The sequence below is a fragment of the Acomys russatus genome, chromosome 6 (genome assembly GCF_903995435.1).
Source record: "Acomys russatus chromosome 6, mAcoRus1.1, whole genome shotgun sequence".
NCBI lineage: Eukaryota > Metazoa > Chordata > Mammalia > Rodentia > Muridae > Acomys > Acomys russatus.
The window spans coordinates 89,367,057-89,387,689 of record NC_067142.1 but is presented as its reverse complement, the minus strand read 5'-3'; the positions used below and the strand labels follow the sequence as shown (position 1 = coordinate 89,387,689).

The 20,633-nt window shown below is 36.6% G+C and overlaps 1 protein-coding gene across 1 annotated transcript; it reads right to left on the bottom strand.

The window, feature by feature from the left end:
* Window positions 1-4,650: 4,650 nt before the first annotated feature.
* On the bottom strand, window positions 4,651-5,616 carry LOC127191188 (olfactory receptor 2B11-like). The gene has a single exon (XM_051148392.1). It carries the CDS (start codon window positions 5,614-5,616, stop codon window positions 4,651-4,653), a length of 966 nt encoding a protein of 321 aa, XP_051004349.1.
* Window positions 5,617-20,633: the final 15,017 nt, after the last annotated feature.

Sequence of the window (20,633 nt, the reverse complement as noted above, 5' to 3'; positions counted from 1 at the left end):
TTGAGGCCAGCCTGCTCTACAAAGTGGCTCCAACATAGCCAGGGCTACCTTGAAAAACAAGAAGAAGAAGAAGAAGAAGAAGAAGAAGAAGAAGAAGAAGAAGAAGAAGAAGAAGAAGAAGAAGAAGAAGAAGAAAAGAAGAAGAAGAAGAAGAAGAAGAAGAAGAAGAAGAAGAAGAAGAAGAAGAAGAAGAAGAAGAAGAAATTCACTGTACATTCATTGTACATGGACTGAATATGGAGTTTTAACCTAGTACACATTCAATTCTTTTTACATTTGAGATGTGATTTCTCTGCCTCCAGTTTCTGCTTTCATGCCTCATCAGGACTGCCTGCATCCTCTTCTGTGGCCTGGTAAGGCACCCCACCAGAGCACACAATCATAGAGCAGGCAACAGAGTCCATAGCAGGAACAGCCCTTGCTCTCCTTCCTAGTTCCCACTGGAGTTCTTGGCAGGGGTTGAGGGAAGAGCCCTGGGAAGGAAGCTGAATATTTCTGGAGGAGCCCTCCTGGGATTGGTGGACATGGTCTCTGTTAGGTGGTTCTCAGGGAATTACCTTTGGATTTTCTCTGATGTATGATACTCAGGACCGACTGGGATCTTCAGGAGCCTGGGGGCCCTCCTATCAACAGAGGAAGTCCTGGAGTCTGCTCCTCCTAACTACTGGCTTTCTTGCTTCAAGGTTAATGAGCTCCAGATGCCCAGACACTATGCTCAGACACTGTGCTCGCTAGGCGTAGACATTTTGGAGAATCTATGGGATCAGAGGTCTGGTTGTTCTCCTTCGAGAGGCGGGTTGCGCTTTGGTGCAGCAGTTGGAGCTGTGTCAGAGGGTCCCAGGAATTAGAGGGCCAAGGCTGGAGATGCATGCTTCAGTACCTGGATGGCCAGAGGTTGAGACTGTGGAATCCAGGGACTTTTTGCAGTATTAACTGGGTGACCTGATTTTAGACTCATTATTTTCCTCACTGTGAGCTTCCTTCTCATTTGGGAAACACAGACACTGGAGTTTTGGGATCCACAGCCATGGCCTGTCTGTTGTTCTGCAATAACTGCTGTGATGCTGATCGGACACCATGTGCACTCAGTGCCGCCTTTGGATCCCCTGAACATCAGATTAAAAAAAAAGATTTATTTATTATTACATATACAGTGCTCTGCCTGAATGTATGCCTGCACACCAAAAGAGGGTATTAGATCACATTGTAGATGGTTATGAGCCACCATGTGGTTGCTGGGACTTGAACTCAGGACCTTTGGAAGAGCAGACAGTGCTCTAACCCCTGAGCCATCTCTCCAGCCCCAAACATTAGATTTTTACAGGAATAAAACCTTTCCACATCTTTCAGTATATTTGTTTTAGGTTTTTGTTTTTGTTGTTGTTTTGAGACAAGACCATATTCAAAACAGCCTTTGCTCAGACAGGCCTTGGACTCATTAACCTTCTCGCCCCTGATTCTTTTTTTTTTTTTTTTTTTTACTTTTAAAGTCATCTTCTTTACTAAAATTCTATACATTATAGAATTTAATTTGTGCCAAAACTTTTTTAAATTTTATTTTATTAATTTATTCATATTATATTTCAATGGTTATCCCCTCCCTTGTATCCTCCCATTCCTCCCTCCCTCTCATTTTCCCCTTATTCCCCTACCCTATGACTGTGACTGGGGGGGATTACCTCCCCCTGTATATGCTCATAGGGTACCAAGTCTCTTCTTGGTAGCCTGCTATCCTTCCTCTAAGTGCCACCAGGTCTCCCCATTCAGGGGACATGGTCAAATATGAGGCACCAGAGTACATGTGAAAGTCAGACCCCACTCTCCACTCAACTGTGAAGAATGTCCTGTCCATTGGCTATATCTGGATAGGGGTTTGAAGTTTACAGCCTGTATTGTCCTTGGTTGGTGCCATAGTTTGAGCGGGACCCCTGGGCCCAAATCTGCCTATCATAATTTTCTCCTTGTAGGTTTCTAGGATCTTCTGGATCCTTCAACTTTGCCATTCTCCCATGCTTTTCTCATCTAGAGTCCCAATAGGATGTCCTCTCCTCTGTCCCAGTTTCCTGGTTAGTGAAGACTTTCATGGGACATGCCCCTTGGGCTAGTATGCAGATATAAGTGAGTATATACCATTTGATTCTTTCTGCTTCTGGGTTAACTCACTCATTATGATCATTTCTAGTTCAATCCATTTGTCCACAAATTTCAGGAATTCCTTGTTTTTAATAGCTGAGCAGTATTCCATAGTGTATATGTACCACAGTTCCTTTATCCATTCTTCTATGGAGGGACACTTAGACTTTTTCCATGTTCTGGCTATTATGAATAAGGCTGCTATGAACATGGTTGAGCAACTTTTCTTGTTGTGTGCTGGAGCATCTTCTGGGTATATTCCAAGGAGTGGAATAGCTGGGTCTTGAAGAAGCCCTATTCCCATTTTTCTGAGATAGCACCAGATAGATTTCCAAAGTGGCTGTACTAGTTTGCATTCCCACCAGCAATGAAGGAATGTTCCTCTCTCCCCACATCCTCGCCAGCATGTGGTGTCACTTGAGTTTTTGATCTTAGCCATTCTGATGGGTGTAAGATGGAATCTCAGAGGTGTTTTGATTTGCATTTCCCTGATGACTAAGGAGGTTGAGCATTTCTTTAAGTGTTTTTTTAAGTGTTTCTCAGCCATTTGATATTCTTCTGTTGAGAATTCTCTGTTTAGTTCCAAGCCTCATTTCTCAAGTGAGTTATTTGGTTTGGTGGTGTTTAATTTCTTGAGTTTTTTTTTAATATATATATATTTTTGGATTTTAGACTTTTGTCAGATGTAGTGTTGGTGAAGATCTTTTCCCAGTCTGTAGGCTGTCGCTTTGTTCTCTGGACAGTTTCTCCTGCCTTACAGAAGCTTCTCAGCCTCATGAGGTCCCATTTTTTAATGGTTGACATTAAGGCCTGTCGCCCCAGATTCTTGATCCACTTCTGTGTCACTATGCTTGGTGGAGGTTTTATGTAGTGATAAAGTGTGATTATCTTATATTTTATTTTCAACTTTGCTCCACTGAGTTCTGTTTAGTAGTGTGTGTGTGGTTTCATAATGGTGGCTACCATCCTTTTGTTTCTAGTGCAGGACTTCTTATTGACTGTTCTGGGAAACTGATGGTATGGTTTCCCTGTTTTTGTTTGTAGTTATTGTTTTGTTTTGAGTTTTCTTTGGGGGGACGTCAGAACAATGTTTTATTTCTCCTTCGTTTACAAAGAACAGATTTCCTACATGTAATAATTTTGGTTTGTGGCTTTTTTCTCTTAGGACTTTGAGCACCTTAACCTGTTCTCTTCTATTCTCTACTATACTATAAAGTTTATGCTGAGAGAATGGACTTCAGTGTAATGAAGATTTCTGTGTGTTATGATTTATATATAAAGTGCCCACCCTATGACTCATGGCTTGAATAGTTGGTTCACAGTTGATTCTACTCTTAGAAAGTTGAACTTTGGGAGGTGGGGCCTAGAAGGAGAAAGCAGGTCACCGGGAAATGAGCCTGAGGGTTATAGTTCCCTTCTCTAATTCCCTTCCCTCCCCATCTCACTTTCTATCTTTTTCCTGATTAGCTCTAAGTAACAAACAGTTTATGCATGCTCACTCACAATGCCTGATCAAATAACAAAATTTCAACATCAAATTACTACATTTTATTTCATGAATTGCAATGAATTTTATGTGATAGTTTTAAGTTGGGGTATACATTTGACAACTACACTGTAGAAAATTCAATTTGTAATGGAAGATATTTTGAATATTACTTGCATATGAAATATGCCTCATCAAAAACATACTCATTGTTTATTGATGTATCTCACTTGCTTCCACATTAGAAAAATAATTTTTCTCATATTGAGTCCTGATAAATTTCAAAGGCACATGTAAATGTCTCAGTTTATTCTCAGAATTGTTTCCAGATGGTGCTTCCTTAGTATTATCAATTTATAAAAAACTCATTTGTTTAAGATTCATACTAGCTATACTTAAAAGAAAAAATAAACATGTACCGATAGTTTTTGTCTCTTTGTACATTTTAATATATCATGAGAAATCTTTATTTAAATATAATACAACTCATCCTAACTCATAAATAAAATTAACAATGCTTTTTAGAAACCGAATAAATGTACCTTGAGTTTTGATAAAGTCATGATTAAGCACATGGTATTTTTCCTGACCATTATGAAGTTATATTTTCCAGAGACATGAATCACAGTCCAGGAGTAAAGAAATGTTTTGCAGGTAACACTGACTGAAAACTTGTTGATGCTATTTTTTTATGTTGATGCTATTTTATTCAGTATGATGTTGCAATAATTTACTTATACCTAAAAAGTTCTAATTTATTATTTTCTTGTATTACTTAATGAAGTTATCAATGTAATGTGAATCAATCAGGGAAAATTTGGCTTTTTTCCTGCATTTTCACAAATAGGTGCCCAAATTGGTACATATTGGCTAAATAACATCCATCTTGATTATAAAAACACTAGAATTGAGACAAATTTGCCAAGAAGGATATATATAGTCTGTGGACATGGAATATATTAGCATTATTAGAGAAACCAATATAAAACTACTACAATCATTAAGTTATTTCATTTGTTATCAATGAACATCTATTTTGAACTGAAAATGTGTCTTGACAGCTTTTTTAAGGCCCCCTTTACGTCCTTGTTCCGCAGGGTGTAGATGAAGGGATTCAGTGTAGGAGTTATCACTGCATAAAAGAGAGCCATGAACTTGGGTTGGTCCCTGGTGATGGATGAAGAAGGCTGAAGGTACATGCTAATGGCTGGACCATAAAATAAGGCAACTACAATGAGATGAGAAGAACATGTCCCAAAGGCCTTTCTTCTTCCTTCAGAAGATTTAATTCTAACTACTGCACATCCAATATTGACATAAGAAGCTAGAATTAGGCACAGAGGAACAGCCAGTATAAAAATGCACACCACAGAAAGTGCCAACTCATTAGCCTCCTTTTCACCACAGGCAGTTTTTATGAGAACTGGAATTTCACACAATAAGTGATCCAGTTTATGAATGCCACACAATGGCAATTGTAATGTAAGTGTAGCCTCTGAAAAAGCAAAGATCACTCCAGTCAGCCACATAATAGACACTAACAAGATGCAGACTCTCTGATTCATGATGACGGTGTAGTGGAGAGGTCTGCAGATGGCCACATAACGATCAAAGGACATAATTGCCAAAAGCAGACATTCTGTGCCTCCCATTATGTGGAAAACATAGAGTTGAACAACACATCCAATGTAGCTGATGGTCTTTCTGGAGCTTCCTAGGTTAAACAGCATCTGAGGCACAATGCTTGTGGTGTAGCACATATCCAGGAAGGAGAGGTTGGTGAGGAAGAAATACATGGGGCTGTGGAGACGGGGGTCTAAGGTGGACACCAGGATGATGGCCATGTTTCCCATCATGGCTGTGGGGTATGTTACCAGAAGAGTAATGAAGAGAGGGAGTTCCAGCCAAGGATGGCTTGCAAAACCAAGTAGAATGAACTCTTCTGGGTGGCTTTCATTGATGAATTCTTTTAGGTAACTTTCATGGGTTATAGTCATTCTCCTTTGATTTATCCTATAGTTTGGAAGTTCCATGTCAATTTAAAACAATATATATATATATACATATATATTAAAAATTATTGAAAACTGAGAGAAGTGACAGTAATGTATAAAGACAAATCCATAATAATAACAGTAGTTTTTGTTATTGTTGGGATCTGGAGAGATTGGTCAGTATTCAAGAGTGCTTACTGTTCTTCTAGAAGAACCAAGTTGGGTTCCTAGTACCCATTTTGAGTGGCACACAAATATCTGTATCTCCAGCTTCAGAGAATCTAATGCCCATTTCTGTACTTGTGTGCACATACCCCCACTGCCTCACATAAACATATATGTATATACATATATTAATAATAAAAATTTAAAATACTAGGCTAGAGTGGTGGCTCAGTGGTTCAGATTGTTGACTGTGCCTCCAGGGGGTCTGAGTTCAATCTCTAGCACCTACATGCAGACAAAATACCCATACACATAAAGTTAAAAACAATTAAAATACTAACTCTAGCTTTAACAACACAAATGCTAAAGGCCAAGAGATTGTAAAATGACATACTTCATTCTTTAATGAAAATTTCTGCCAAATTAGATTACGATATCAAGAAAAGCTATTTTTCATAAGTACAAAAAAATATCCATGCTAATCACTAAAGAAATTTCTGACCATGAAGCCAGTACTTGTTAATTTACCAGTATGGCCTTATAATGCTTATTATTAGGCCTATAATTATTATTATGGTGGTATTTTCTAACCCGCTAGCATTCAATCAAGACACAGACACCCCTTGTATTTTAAAATAGCCTTAGTTCTGAGACGCTCCTGTAAAGCAGAAGACACTGTCAACAGAACAAAGCAGTAGCCGACAGACTGGGAAAAGATCTTCACCAATCCTACATCTGACAAAAATCTAATGTCCAAAATATATAAAGAACTCAAGAAATTAAACACCATCAAACCCAATAGCCCAAGTGAGAAATGAGGCTCAGAACTAAACAGAGAATTCTCAGCAGATGCTCAGCATCTTTAGTCATCAGGGAAATGCAAATCAAAACAACTCTGAGATTCCATCTTACACCCATCAGAATGGCTAAGATAAAAAACTCAAGTGACAGCACATGCTGGCAAGGATGTGGAGAAAGAGGAACACTCCTTCATTGCTGGTGGGAATACAAACTAGTACAACCACTTTGGAAATCTATCTGGCACTATCTCAGAAAACTGGGAACAGGGCTTCTTCAAGACCCAGCTATTCCATTCCTTGGAATATACCCAGAAGATGCTCCAGCACACAACAAAGGCATTTGCTCAACCATGTTCATAGCAGCCTTATTCATAATAGCCAGATTATGGAAACAGCCTAATTGCCCCTCCATAGAAGAATGGATAAAGAAACTGTGGTACATTTACCCTATGGAATACTGCTTAGCTATTACAAACAAGGAGATTCTGAAATTTGTGGACAAATGGATGGAACTAGAATTGATCATACTGAGTGAGTTAACCCAGAAGCAGAAAGACTCAAATGGTATATACTCAGTTACAATTGGACAGTAGCATAAGGGCATGTCCCATAAATGACTTCACTTGCCAGGAGATTGGGATAGATGTGAGGACATCCTATTGGGACTTTAGGTGAGAGAAGTATGGGAGAATGGGGATAGAGAAGGATCCAGAGGGTCCTAGAAACCTACAAGAAGAACATCATGATGGGCAGATCTGGGCCCAGGGGTTCTGCTCAAACTACTGCACCAACCAAGAACAATACAATAGTAAACATCAAACCCCCTACTCAGATCTAGCCAGTGGACAAGACATTCTCCACAGTTGAGTGGAGAGCAGGTACTGATTCTAACATGAACTCTGGTGCCACATATTTGACCATGTCCCCTTGGTGGGGAGACCTGGTGGCACTCAGAGGAAGGATAAGCAGGTTACCAAGATAAGACTTGATAGCCTATGATCATACAGTGGGGGAGGAGGTCCCCATCGGTCACAGACATAGGGGAGGGGAATAGGATGAAGGCAGGAGGGAGGGAGGAATGGGAGGATACAAGGGATGGGACAACAATTTAGATGTAATCTGAATAAATTAATTAAATAAAAAAGAAAGAAAAATGAGAAAAAAATTAAAAAAATAAATAAAATAGCCTTACTTAACCTGGGGCAGGGCAGACATTAATTCCCTAAACTACTTCCCATATTGGGGCGAGTATGGGATCCCTGCTTCAATCCCATGCCATCAGCTCTAAAAATTTCTATCAAGCTACTTCCCATCCATAACCCCAAATACTTGCTAATGTTCTTCATCTGGACCAAATCTCCATCCATGTCAGTCATGTGCTTCTCCTCCATCTAACTCATGACAACCTTCTCCTCTGCTCTCCTCTGGTCTCTCTTCTTCCCAAGATTTTCCCTGTTTCTCCAAACCCAGGAAACTTACCACACCTATTCCATTTGCCCTGCCATATGGCAATCTTTTATCAATTAGCATCAAAATACATCAGACCAACAAGTACTACAGAAGATTCTTTAAAGAATTTTACTCACAGATAAAAACAAACAAACAAACAAGCACAACTGTGAGTGTATAGAAAATAATGAATCTCAGTTGTAAAGTAATAAATATTGGTATAAAGATTATAGAAGAACCAAATATCACACAAATGAAAACATGATAAGGAGTTGTACATACCTTTAAGAATCAACTAGGTATTAATAATCTCAATCCTCCAATTAAAAGGCAGAGACTAGCAGACTGGAGTGAAATAAGAAAGCAGTTGTTTGCTGCATGTAAAAAACACATCTCATTTGCAAAAGCAAACAGAATGAAAGTTAAATTACAAGATAACGAACCCTAAAAGCAAGCAGTATTAGTGAGAAAAATTCCTTTGTATTAATAAATGGAACAATCCAAACCGAGTGTCTAAAATTGATGATCAATTAATCATACACACCAAATGTTGGCATACCCAATTGCATTAAGGAGCACTGAATCAAAAGAGATAAACAAATTCTACATGATGACAGTAGGTGGCTTTGATACTACATTCTCATGAGTAATGGATCATTCAGAAAAACAAAACAAACACATAAATAATAAACAAACAAACAAACAAAAACCCACTAAGGACACATCCTAATTAAAATCAAACAGAAAAAAAGAAGTGTGTGTGTGTGTGTGTGTGTGTGTGTGTGTGTGTGTGTGTGTGTGTGTGTGTGTGTGTGTTTTCTTAGAATGAGTTTCTCTGTGTAGCTCTAGCTGTCCTGGAACTTACTCTGTAGGTCAGGTTGGCCTTGAACTCAGAGGTACACCTGGCTCTACCTCCTGAGTACAGGGACTAAAGGTGTGCACCACCACCATCAAACATTATGTCTTTTAAAGAATGATTTATTTATTTATTATTTATACGGTATTCTGCCCACATGTGTACCTGCACACAAGAAGAGGGCACCAGATCTTATTATAGATGGTCGTGAGGCACCATGTGGTTGTTGGGAATTGAAATCAGGACCTTTGGAAGAACAGACAGTGCTCTTAACCTCTAAGGCATCTCTTTAGCCTTCAGCAGTATGTCTTAATAAATAAAAATAATTGAATTAACATCATGTATATTATAAGATTACAATGGAATATAATATAGATCAACAAAATATAAACTGCCAAAATTATGTTAAAACATGGTGATTAAACAACATATCTTTACTAAAAACCGTCTCCCATAAGTAGAAAACTCAGTTACTCTTTATTTAAGAAGAGTTCCATATATCTCCTACTTTAAATATGTTTCCACTTTTTTAGAGTAGAAGCAGAGGTCCCTAGTCTCATTTATGACACAATAACTTCTTGTTGCTGCTTTCAACCTTGATGCTGTATTAAACTTAATGTTGCCCTTAGGGGAAAACATAGCTTAAATGATGAGTGTTATCATTGAAGGACTTAAGATATAAATTATTTTCACAAAGTTACAGTAAAATACAAATACTACATAGCATTAAAGAGAAGGACAGAATGAAAGCTGTTACGAGAATGAAAGCTGTTATGAGATCATAGCTGCTGATGGTTTGCATTTAAACAAAACAAATGTGTTCCAAATAAATTACTCATTAAGGTACATCGACAGTTTAAGAACTACTAATATCAAAAATTATTAGAAGGAAAGGGATAATAAAAACTAGGGCAGAAATTCTTGGAAAATGAGAAAAGAAAATAAAGTGTCAATAAAACAGAGTTGACTTGTTGAAAATATGTACTACACTGTCAAAAACTTGGCCAAACTAATCAAAAGAAGACTGAAGACACAAATTGTTTGTTATAATGGATAGGGTAGTGTTATAACAGATATCACTCAAAATCAGAGCACTATTAGGCAATAATTTGAGGAATATGTACTCTCCTATAAATTGGAGAAATCTAGAAGAAATTATATAAAGCTGAGCAAGGTTCAAAATAAAAAACTAAAACGACCAATAAAAGAATGAGTGTAAAACAGTGAATCTCCCAACATAACAAAGATCAAGACTGAATTGATTTACTGAACAATTCTTATAGATCTTAAAAGACAAACCATTTTCAGTGTTCTTCCATGTATTTAAGGAGAAAAGAAGGGTTAGTACCACACCCCTCATGTGATGTTCTGTACTCAAACAGGTACAGAACAAAGAAAAAAAGGAAAAAATATAAGCATCATGATCAAGTAGGATTCATTGTAGGAAACCTAATGTGGCTCATATAAATCAATAACTATAATGTGACATAAAAGCAAAAATAAAGAGCAAAGGGGGCTGGAGAGATGGCTTAGAGGTTAAGTGCACTGACTGATTTTCTGGAGGTCCTAAGTTTGGTTCCCAGCAACAACATGGTGGCTCACAACCATCTATAATATGATCTGATACAGATGAGCATGCAGGCAGAATACTGTATACATAATAATAAATAAACAAATCTTTTAAAAAATTAAGTGCAGAAATCACAAGGTTATCTCAATAAACGCATACAAATATTTTTACAAAAGCATAACGTCGCTTAGTAATGCAAGTATGAAAGACATAAAAAATCCTAGTACTTTACATCAACTCAATAAAGTCTATAATGTGGAAAATATGCAGATAACGTTATACTAACTGAGAAAATTTGAAAGCATCACCCATAATATAAGAGAAGACTTTTCTCTGTCACTTTGAATACTGTGAAATCTTGGCTGAATAAGTAAAGAAGGGAAGGTAATAAAAAGCACAAAAATAGAAAAGAAAAAATAATCAAACTGTGTTTCATATAATGGAATCCCATAATTACAAACTTCTAAAGATAATACCAGAAAATTCTTACATTTAAACACTAAAAATGTAGGAGAATGCAAGATGAATATACAGAAAACATTAACTTTTCCTTTATCTTTTTCCATTCCCCCTTCTATGTATGCATAGATGTTCAAGTGTGTGTAGATGTGCATGTGCAGAGGTGTGTATGTGTGTAGATGTGTATGTGTGTAGATGTATATGTGTGTAAGAGTGTATGTGCAGAGGTGTGTATGTGTGTAAATGTCTATGTGCAGAGGTGTGTATGTGTGTAGATGTGTATGTGCAGAGGTGTGTGAGGGAGGAAGAAAAGGGTTGATGTAGCAACTCATTCTTGATCATTCTTTCATCTTTCTCCTTGAGGGATGATCTCTCAGTCAAACTTAGAGCTAGTCAACATGGCTACTATCCCTAGTCAGCTATTCTTGAGAATTCCATCTCCAAACTGCAACTAAAGGTGGGATACCATATCTGTGTGCCACCTCTCTACATTAGACTTTCTATACAAAACACGGCAAATTCACTGAAAAAAAAAACAACAACAACAACAACAAAAAAAAGAAGCAAGGAAGACAAGAACATTCACTATAGCTTCAAAGAATACCTAGATACATGTCTCATCAAACAAATTAAATACTTTTACAATAGAAATATCAAGCAGTAAAGAAGGAAACTTTAGAATATGATAAAAGGTAGAAATTTTTCCTGTTTTGGGGATCAGCAGAACTTATGTTATTTAAGTGGCATATCACCAAAACCAATATACAATTTCAATACAATACCCATTAACTTCCAATGACATTTTTCACGGGAATAGAAACAGCAGTCTCCAAATTCATGGAGAAAATAAAATCTTCTGTATAGCCAAAACATTTCTAAGCAAAAAGAATAGCAATAGAAATGTCATAATAGAGTCATAATAGTGACAGAAACTCACATAGCAAAAATACACAGCAATAAAAGAGAATAGAAAATTTATAAACAATTTTTACTCAGTAACAGAGAAAAATAAAGTTATAACATTACAGGAAATGTATGGTGATGAAAATGTTTGTGTTAAGTTATATAAGGCAGCATCATAGATCAAAGCACTATATGATTAATATGTAAATTATAGTAAAAGAGCATATGGCAGAAAAGAAAACCAGTCATAGAGGAGGGAGAAGGAACAAATAGAAAAAAGTAACAAAGAAGATGGATACAACCAAAGTAGATTATATGGAATGCCATAATGAAATGTGAAATTTACAAGTTAATATACTCTAATGAAGGAGTTCATTCAGTTCCCAGTGAATACTTCATCACCTTTCAAATACATTCTTAACTGTAGTTAACTGGCATGAGGAAAATCATAAACTTTCAAGTAAGCACCAAGAAAATTTGAAAACCAGCATGTGTTTCCTATGGACTCTTGAAGCTAGAAATTTATAGTTTCAACATCTTTCTATGTCATTTAAGACATTATTTTAAAATTTAAGACTCTGTAATTATTAGTAGACTATAGTAATGAATAGTTAACTATCTAAAATGAAATCTCAAATTTTATTTGGAGATGGATGCAAAATGAATTAATGAAGTTAAAAGTTTATTGGAGTCTTCAGTACACAGGGTCATAAGTAATCAGTTGGAGTCCTATTACTTTTCATAGTTCTGATGGGTTAGTGCACAACTGAAGGAAAGCATTCATATTTTAGTTATCAATACATTTGTGTTGGAAAGTCAGTTTTGACAATTCATGAAAAACAGAATGTAAAAACTGTCTTTTGTTACCCTAAGAATGTGATCTGGTAATAGAAATCCACTAACTGATTAGTAAATTAATAGTTTAGTAATTTTAGTATATTAATTAGTAAATTATTTTGTCACTTCAATACTATATAAGCTTTTTGCTTGAATTTTCACACCCCATAGGAGATTTAGCATATTATGAAATATGCTTCATATCTGAAAAACAGGATCAATACACAAACAAGAGTTTAATTTTTAAATCTGTGTCCCAACACACTGTGTTCCTAGGTCACTTGGTTTCAATATTTGTAAAGTTCTTTATAGCAAAGCCTTAAGAAAATTATTTAAAATTGTGAAATAACATCATCAGTAGCCTAGGTGAGTTTCCTGAATGAGCATCTATATACTTCATTTAGATGACACTATTCATGATCCTATTTTGAAGCAATATGAATTCAGGAACAAATCTTGACCTAATTTCTTTAACATTGAAAATGGGCTATGACATAAATTACAATGGGCCGTGTAGAGAGCTCAGTCAGTGATTGTCATGCAGGCATGATGAGGACTCGAGCTCAATTCTCAGAACCTGTGTAAAGTGCTGGGTATGGTGGTGTGTACTTATTATCCCAGCACTGGGGTGGTAGAAAAGGACACATCCCTGAGATGCTCTGGCCAGCCAGCCTAGCCTAATTAGTGAGCCCAGGTTAGAGACCTTATCTCCTAAAGTGAAGTATATGACTTCTACGGAACAACAGTAGAGATTGGCCTCTGTTTTCCACATGTACACACACACACACACACACACACACACACACACACACACACACACACACACACAAAGAATGTTTAAATCAAAAATCTAAAAATTGCAGTTTTCACATGCTATCAATTGCAATGTAAGATCAGTATTGTCTATTCATTTAGAATTTATATTCACATTTTAATTTTTTCAGCCATGATTATTCTTCAAGATTTTAAAGAGTAATTTAATACTACAAATACTCCCAGAATTTACAATAATGTAATATAAGAGAGGAGATCTCTCCACCATGCCATTGATATCTTAATTTAATTTGTATTGTACAGATTTTGTTTATATTTTACATTATTGAGTTTAGTTTTGACTTGATCAATGCATGAATAATCTATGCCATTTCATTTCTCCTGATATTTGTTTAACAATCACACAGATACACGTGACATTGTGATTTATTCTAAAGTACACCTGTATTTTTTAATTATAAGGCCCTATACTTTTCATTTCATGCTCATATTTATTTAATTTTGCTTTCCATTCTTTCTATTTTGTATCTTTTGCTTTAAGTAATTTTCTATCCCATATCTCTACAGAGTCCTATTTTTTTTCACAAAAATTAGTCCCTTTAATGACATATAGGTTACATTCATCTTGGGACCTGTGAATAGCTGCTCACCTGTTCATTCTACTGTCTCCCAGTCATACTTCATTTTCATTACATGGTATTTAATTTAATTTAACTTAGGATACGTATTAGATGTATACAGATGTAAAGACCCAGCACCCAAGTCATTTGTTTCTGACACCAGAATGAATGAAACATATTTAGAATGTATCACAGAACCGTTGACTATTAACTCAAAACTGATACCTATAATACACTTAAATAATTAAATGGAGACTTTACACTTCATGCAAATATTTAGTATATGTCAAAACCACTATTTGTTTAAGTATATATAATTTTAAGATAAAGAGACTAAGGAAAAAAAATCAAAGGGAGAAACTAGTTGTTTCTAAAACTATTGGATTATTTTTAATTTTACAGAAAGTTTCCTGTCGTGAAATATTGTATGTCATTTATGTATATAATAGACACAAGTATCCATAGATGTTTATACCTTCCCTGAGACCTTGTGGCCTTTTAAAGCAACATGTCATTTAACTTACTTTATTTTTACAATTTCTGCTGGAGTGGAATTATGAAGAAATTTATTTAAATCTTTCAGACTTTAGAGAATAGAGAAACTGTTGTCCCAGTTACATAGCCAAGTATGAATTTCAGAGCTTACATTTATAGTTGATACAAGTGCCATAAACCTACACCAGGCAGCCAGTAGTAGAAAGCATCAATCGCAGTTTGTGACTGTGCTGCTGTATGCTCACTATATGCATCCTCAGACCCCTGAGGCACTGTTTTCAACCAGGCCACTCATTTATCTCTCTCCCAGGTGAGTTAGCACAGAAAATTCCTTGGGAGAGTGCTCTCAGTGGAAATGTTTCTTATGTACAATTAGCAGATACTAAACAGAAGATGGAAGATTTCTTCTGTTTTCAGACATGCTTTAAAGCAAACTCATTCAAACTCACAGAACACTTTATATAAGTGTTACATAGGATGTAATTGAATAAGTAAATTAAACAATATGCAAATTAATGGGTCTTTGGAGCTTATGTAAGGATTTATTAAGTACCTTTGCTCATTCATTCTTAGAATAGTTCACATAGATTTCTGTTGTAATCATAAAATAAAATCATAAAATTAGTATAAAAAACAAAAGTCAAAGTGATATTATAAACCAGGAGAATTCAAGTAATACTTGAAATAACCTCATAGTATTTAATGATTTAATTTTGAAACCCTTGAAGCTATACTCTCCCTGTTTTTATTTCTTCCTCCACTAACACGTCACATCATAGTTATGTAGACTGTACTAAGACTTTCAAACAACATATTTACTGTTTCAGAACCCACACATGCATATATTTTTATCAAATCTACCCATCATTCAATCCAATCCCCTCCAAATCTTCCTCTATCCTTCCTCCATTTTCTATAAACTTTCTAACTTTCTTTTCTTTTTTAAAACAAGTCCATGTAGTGCCATCTGCATATGCATGAGAGCTTTTCATAGGCTGCATGCCTGATGAAAACTTTCTCCATCTCCTCTAGCACCCGTCCATTGCCAATAGCTTTTTCAGATAGGGGTGGTGCTTTGTGAGTCCCTTCCCTGTCCATTATGGAATTTTGGACAGTTTGATGTTGTGTAGGTTATATGCATGTATTTATACCTATTGTGAGTTCATGTGTGCCACAGCCCTTTCATTTACAGAAAACTGTGTTGATGCAGAGGTCCAGTACTTCTAGCTCCTTCAGTCTTTCTGCTTCCTCTTCTGTGATGATTCTCTGAGCCTTGGGATATGTAGTGTGACATATTCTACTTCTGAGTATTCCAAAGTCTCATATTCTCCCTCCCCCTCTCTCTATCTCTCTCTCAACAATTTTGGTTCTCTATATTGATAATCACCTACTTCAAAAGAAATGTCTGTAATGAAGGTCGAGAAATATATTAATCTGTGGGTATAAAGATAACTTAGGGTGCAGTTAAAAACTAGGTCCATTTAGCATACTAATAGTATTAGATTCTCCACTAGAGCCTACGACCCAGCAAGTAATGGGTTTTGGCCCAGTTAACAGTGGGCATGAGTTCTGTATTATGCAGTAGGTTTTGAGTCCAAGCAGAAAGTTCTTATTTATTCCTTATAACATCAATACCATATTGCACTTGTGAGCATATCTTGACATGCCATTTATTATTGTAGATTTTGGCTTTCCTCAATACTGTAAATAGAATCTTCCACTACGATGAAAGCTATGTAGTCAAGACTAACTTTACAAACCAATATCAGCTCAATTTTTCCATATCCTATCACTCAAGTATACTAAATAGTATTGTTTTGTAAGACAAAATCTAATATATTAAAGAGTAATCCAGAAAGTCTGAAAAAGAAATTAGGAAAACAACACCTTTCACACTAGAATGAAGTAATAAATATCTTAGGGTATCTCTAAGCAGCAAGTGAAAGACTTGTTTGATAGAAACATCAAGTCATTGAAGAAATAAATTGAATATATAAAAATATGCAAAGATCTCCCATGCTCATGAACTGATAGGATTTATTTAGTAATAAATGGTAATCCTACCAAAAGCAATCTATGAATTCAATGCAATTCCCATCAGATTTTCAACACAATTATTCATAAATTGTGAAAGGGCAATGTTCAGCTTGATATGGAAACACAAAAATCCCAGGAGAACTATAAAACCTTGAACAATAAAAGAACTGCTGGAACATATAGGGGAAGGAGGTCTCCCTCAATCACAGACATAGGGGAGGGGAGAAGGGGGGAAGTGGGAGGGAGGGAGGAATGGGAGAAAACAGGGGAAGGGCTAACAATCGAGATGTAATATGAATAAATTAATAAAAAAGAATAAAGCATAGATGAACAACTGAAAAAAAAAGAAAGACCTGCTGGAGATGTCACCATCCCTGATTTCAAGTTGTACTACAAAGCTATAATAATAAAACTAGCATGATATTGGCATAAAAATGTTAATCAATGGAACTGAATTAAAGACACAGACATAATCCACATATCTATGGATACCTGAGTTTGATAGATATACATCGGAAAAAATTAGCATCTTTGTTTTGCCTTATAATTATCTGGGTTTTTTTTTTTTGCTCTGAAAATAAGCAAACTTTCACAAGTATTTATATGCTATTCAAGGTGTACAAATTAAAGACAAACATCTGCCCTATTTTTGAGTAGGTGTAAGCTATCAATGTCGTACATCTGTTTGAGCTGTAATATCCAAGTTATAAGAAAGAATGTCATGTTATAAGGACCATATATCCTTTATTATTCGCTTGCTATATGAATGCATTCATGTATTATGTACTAAAAGGTCTTTCCTGGTCAGATCTAATCTTTACAAGTTTTGTTGGCAACCATATTTTTTCTTTTTAAAAAAATTAAAAAAATTTTTTATTAATTTATTCAGATTGCAACTCAATTGCCATCCCATCACTTGTATCCTCCCATTCCTCCCTCCCTCCTGCTTTTACCCTATTCCCCTCCCCTAGGTCTATGATCGAGGGGGTCTCCTCCCCCACTATATGATCATAGGCTATCAAGTATCATCTTGGTATCCTGCTTATTCTTTCTTTGAGTGCCACCAGGCCTCTCCACCAAAGGGACATGGTCAAATATGGAGCACCAGTGTTCATGTCAAAGTCAGTCCCTGCTCTCCACATAACTCTGGAGAATGTTTTGTCCATTGGCTACATCAGAGTAGAAGTTCGATGTTTACTATTGTATTGTCCTTGATTAGTGCAATAGTTTGAGCAGAGCCCCCTGGGCCCTGATCCACTCATCATGATGTTCTTTTTGTAGGTTGCTAGGACCCTCTGGGTCCTTCTATTTCCCCATCTCCTATATTTCTCTTACCATCCTCACATCTATCCCAATCTCCTGGTAAGTGAAGACTTGGATGGGACGTGCCTTTTGTGCTAGTGTCCAATTATAAGTGAGCATATACCATGTGAGTCTTTTTGCTTCTGGGTTAATTCACTCAGTATGACCATCTCTAGTCCCATCCATTTGTCCACAAATTTTGGGATTTCCTTGTTTTAATAACTAAGTAGTATTCCATAGTGTAAATGTACCACAGCTTCTTTATCCATTCTTCTACTGAGGGGCTTTTAGACTGTTTCCAGGTTCTAGCTAATATGAATAAGGCAGCTATGAACATGGTTGAGCATATGTCCCTGTTGTGTGCTGGAGCATCTTCTGGGTATACTCCAAGGATTGGAATAGCTGGGACATGAAGAAGTCCTATTCCTAGTTTTCTGAGAAAGCACCAGATAGATTTCCAAAGTGGTTGTACAAGTTTGCATTCCCACCAGCAATGAAGGAGTGTTCCTCTTTCTCCACATTCTCGCCAGCATGTAGTGTCACTTGAATTTTTGATCTTGGCCATTCTAATGGGTGTAAGATAGAATCTCAGAGTCATTTTGATTTGCATTTCTCTGATGACTAAAGACATTGAGCATTTCTTTTTTTCTGTTTTTATTATTAATTTATCCAAATTACAACTCAGCTGTTAGCCCATTCCTTGTATCCTCCCATTGCTGCCTCCCTCCCGCTTCCCCCCCCCCCATTCCCCTCTCCTATGTCTGTGACTGAGAGCATTTCTTTAAGTGTTTCTCAGCCATTTGATATTCCTCTGTTGAGAATTGTCTGTTTAGTTCTGAGCTCCATTTCCCAATTGGGTTATTTGGTTTGGTGGCATTTAATTTCTTGAGTTCTTTATATATTTTGGATATTAGATGTAGGGTTGGTGAAGATCTTTTCTCAGTCTGTAGGCTGTCACTTTGTTCTGGTGAGAGTGTCTTCTGCCTTACAGAAGCTTCTCAGCCTCATAAGGTCCCATTTATTAATTGTTGACTTTAAGGCCTGGGCTTGTTCTGTTTAGGAAGTTGTCTCCTGTGCCAATGTGTTCCAGGCTCTTCCCTATTTTTTCTTCTAACTGATTTAGTGTCTCTGGTTTTATGTTAATTTCTTTAATCCACTTGTACTTGAGTTTTCTACATGGTGACAAATATGGGTCTAGTTGCATTTTTCTACATGTAGAAATCCAGTTAGATCAGAACCATTTGTTGAATATGCTATCCTTTTTCCATTGAATATATTTGGCTTTTTTTTTTAGTTTTTTAAATGTTTTATTAATTTATTTGTATTACATCGAAATTTTTAGCCCATCCTTGTATCATCCCATTCCTCCCTCCCTCTTGCTTCCCCCCTACTCCCCTTCCCTATGTCTGTGACTGAGGGGGACCTCCTCCCCATGTATATGCTCATAGGATATCAAGTCTCTTCTTGGTAACCTGTTATCCTTCCTCTGAGTGCCACCAGGCCTCCCCATCAAGGGGACATAGTAAAAAAATGGGGCACCAGAGTTTGCATGAAAGTCAGACCCCACTCTCCACTCAATGGTGGAGAATGTCCTGTCAATCGGCTAGATCTGGGTAGGGGTTCGAAGTTTACTGCCCATACTGTCCTTGGCTGGTGCCATAGTTTGGGCAGGGCCCCTGGGCCCAGATCTGCCTGTCATAATGTTCTTCTTGTAGGTTTCTAGAACCATCTGGATCCTTCTATTTCCCCATTCTCCCATGCTTCTCTCACCTAAAGTCCCAACAGGATGTCCTCTCCTTTGACCCACTTTTCTAGTAAGTGAAGGCTTTCATGGGACATGTCCCTTGGGCTAGTGCCTAGATATAAGCGAGTATATGCTATTTGACTCTTTCTGCTTCTGGGTGAACTCACTCATTATGATCATTTCTAGTTCAACCTATTTGTCCACAAATCTCGGGAATTCCTTGATTTTAATATCTAAGTAGTATTCCATAGTGTAAATGTACCACAGTTTCTTTATCCATTCTTCTACTGATGGACACTTAGGCTGTTTCCATGTTCTGGCTATTATGAATAAGGCAGCTATGAACATGGTTGAGCATATGTCCCTGTTGTGTGATGGAGCATTTTCTGGATATATTCCAACTTGAATAGATTTGGCTTCTTTGTCAAAAATCAAGTGACCACATATGGGTGGATTCATTTCTGGGTCTTCGATTCAATTTTATTGATCCACCAGCCTATTGCTGTGCTAGTACCATGCTGTTTTAGTTACTGTTGCTCTACAGTATAGCTTGAGATCTGGTATGGGGATTCCTCCAGAGGATCTTTTATTGTATAGGATTGTTTTTGCTATTCTAGGCTTTTTGTTTCTCCATATGAAGTTGAGATTTGATCTTTCAATATCTTCAAAATATGTTGTAGGTTATTGATAGGGATTGCATTAAATCTGTAAATTGCTTTGGTAAGATGGCCATTTTTATTATGTTAATTATCCCAATCCACGAATAAAGTAGATCTCTCCATCTTCTGATGTCATCTTCAATCTCTTTCTTCAGAGATTTGAAGTTTTTTTTCAAATAAGTCCTTTACTTGCTTGGTTAGAGTTACTCCTAGATATTTTATATTGCTCATAGATTTTTGTGAAGGGTGTAGTTTCCCTAATTTCTTCCTCTGTCTGTTTGTCACTTGTGTATAGGAAAGATACTGACTTTTTGAGTTAATTTTGTATCCAGCCAGTTTTCTGAAGATGT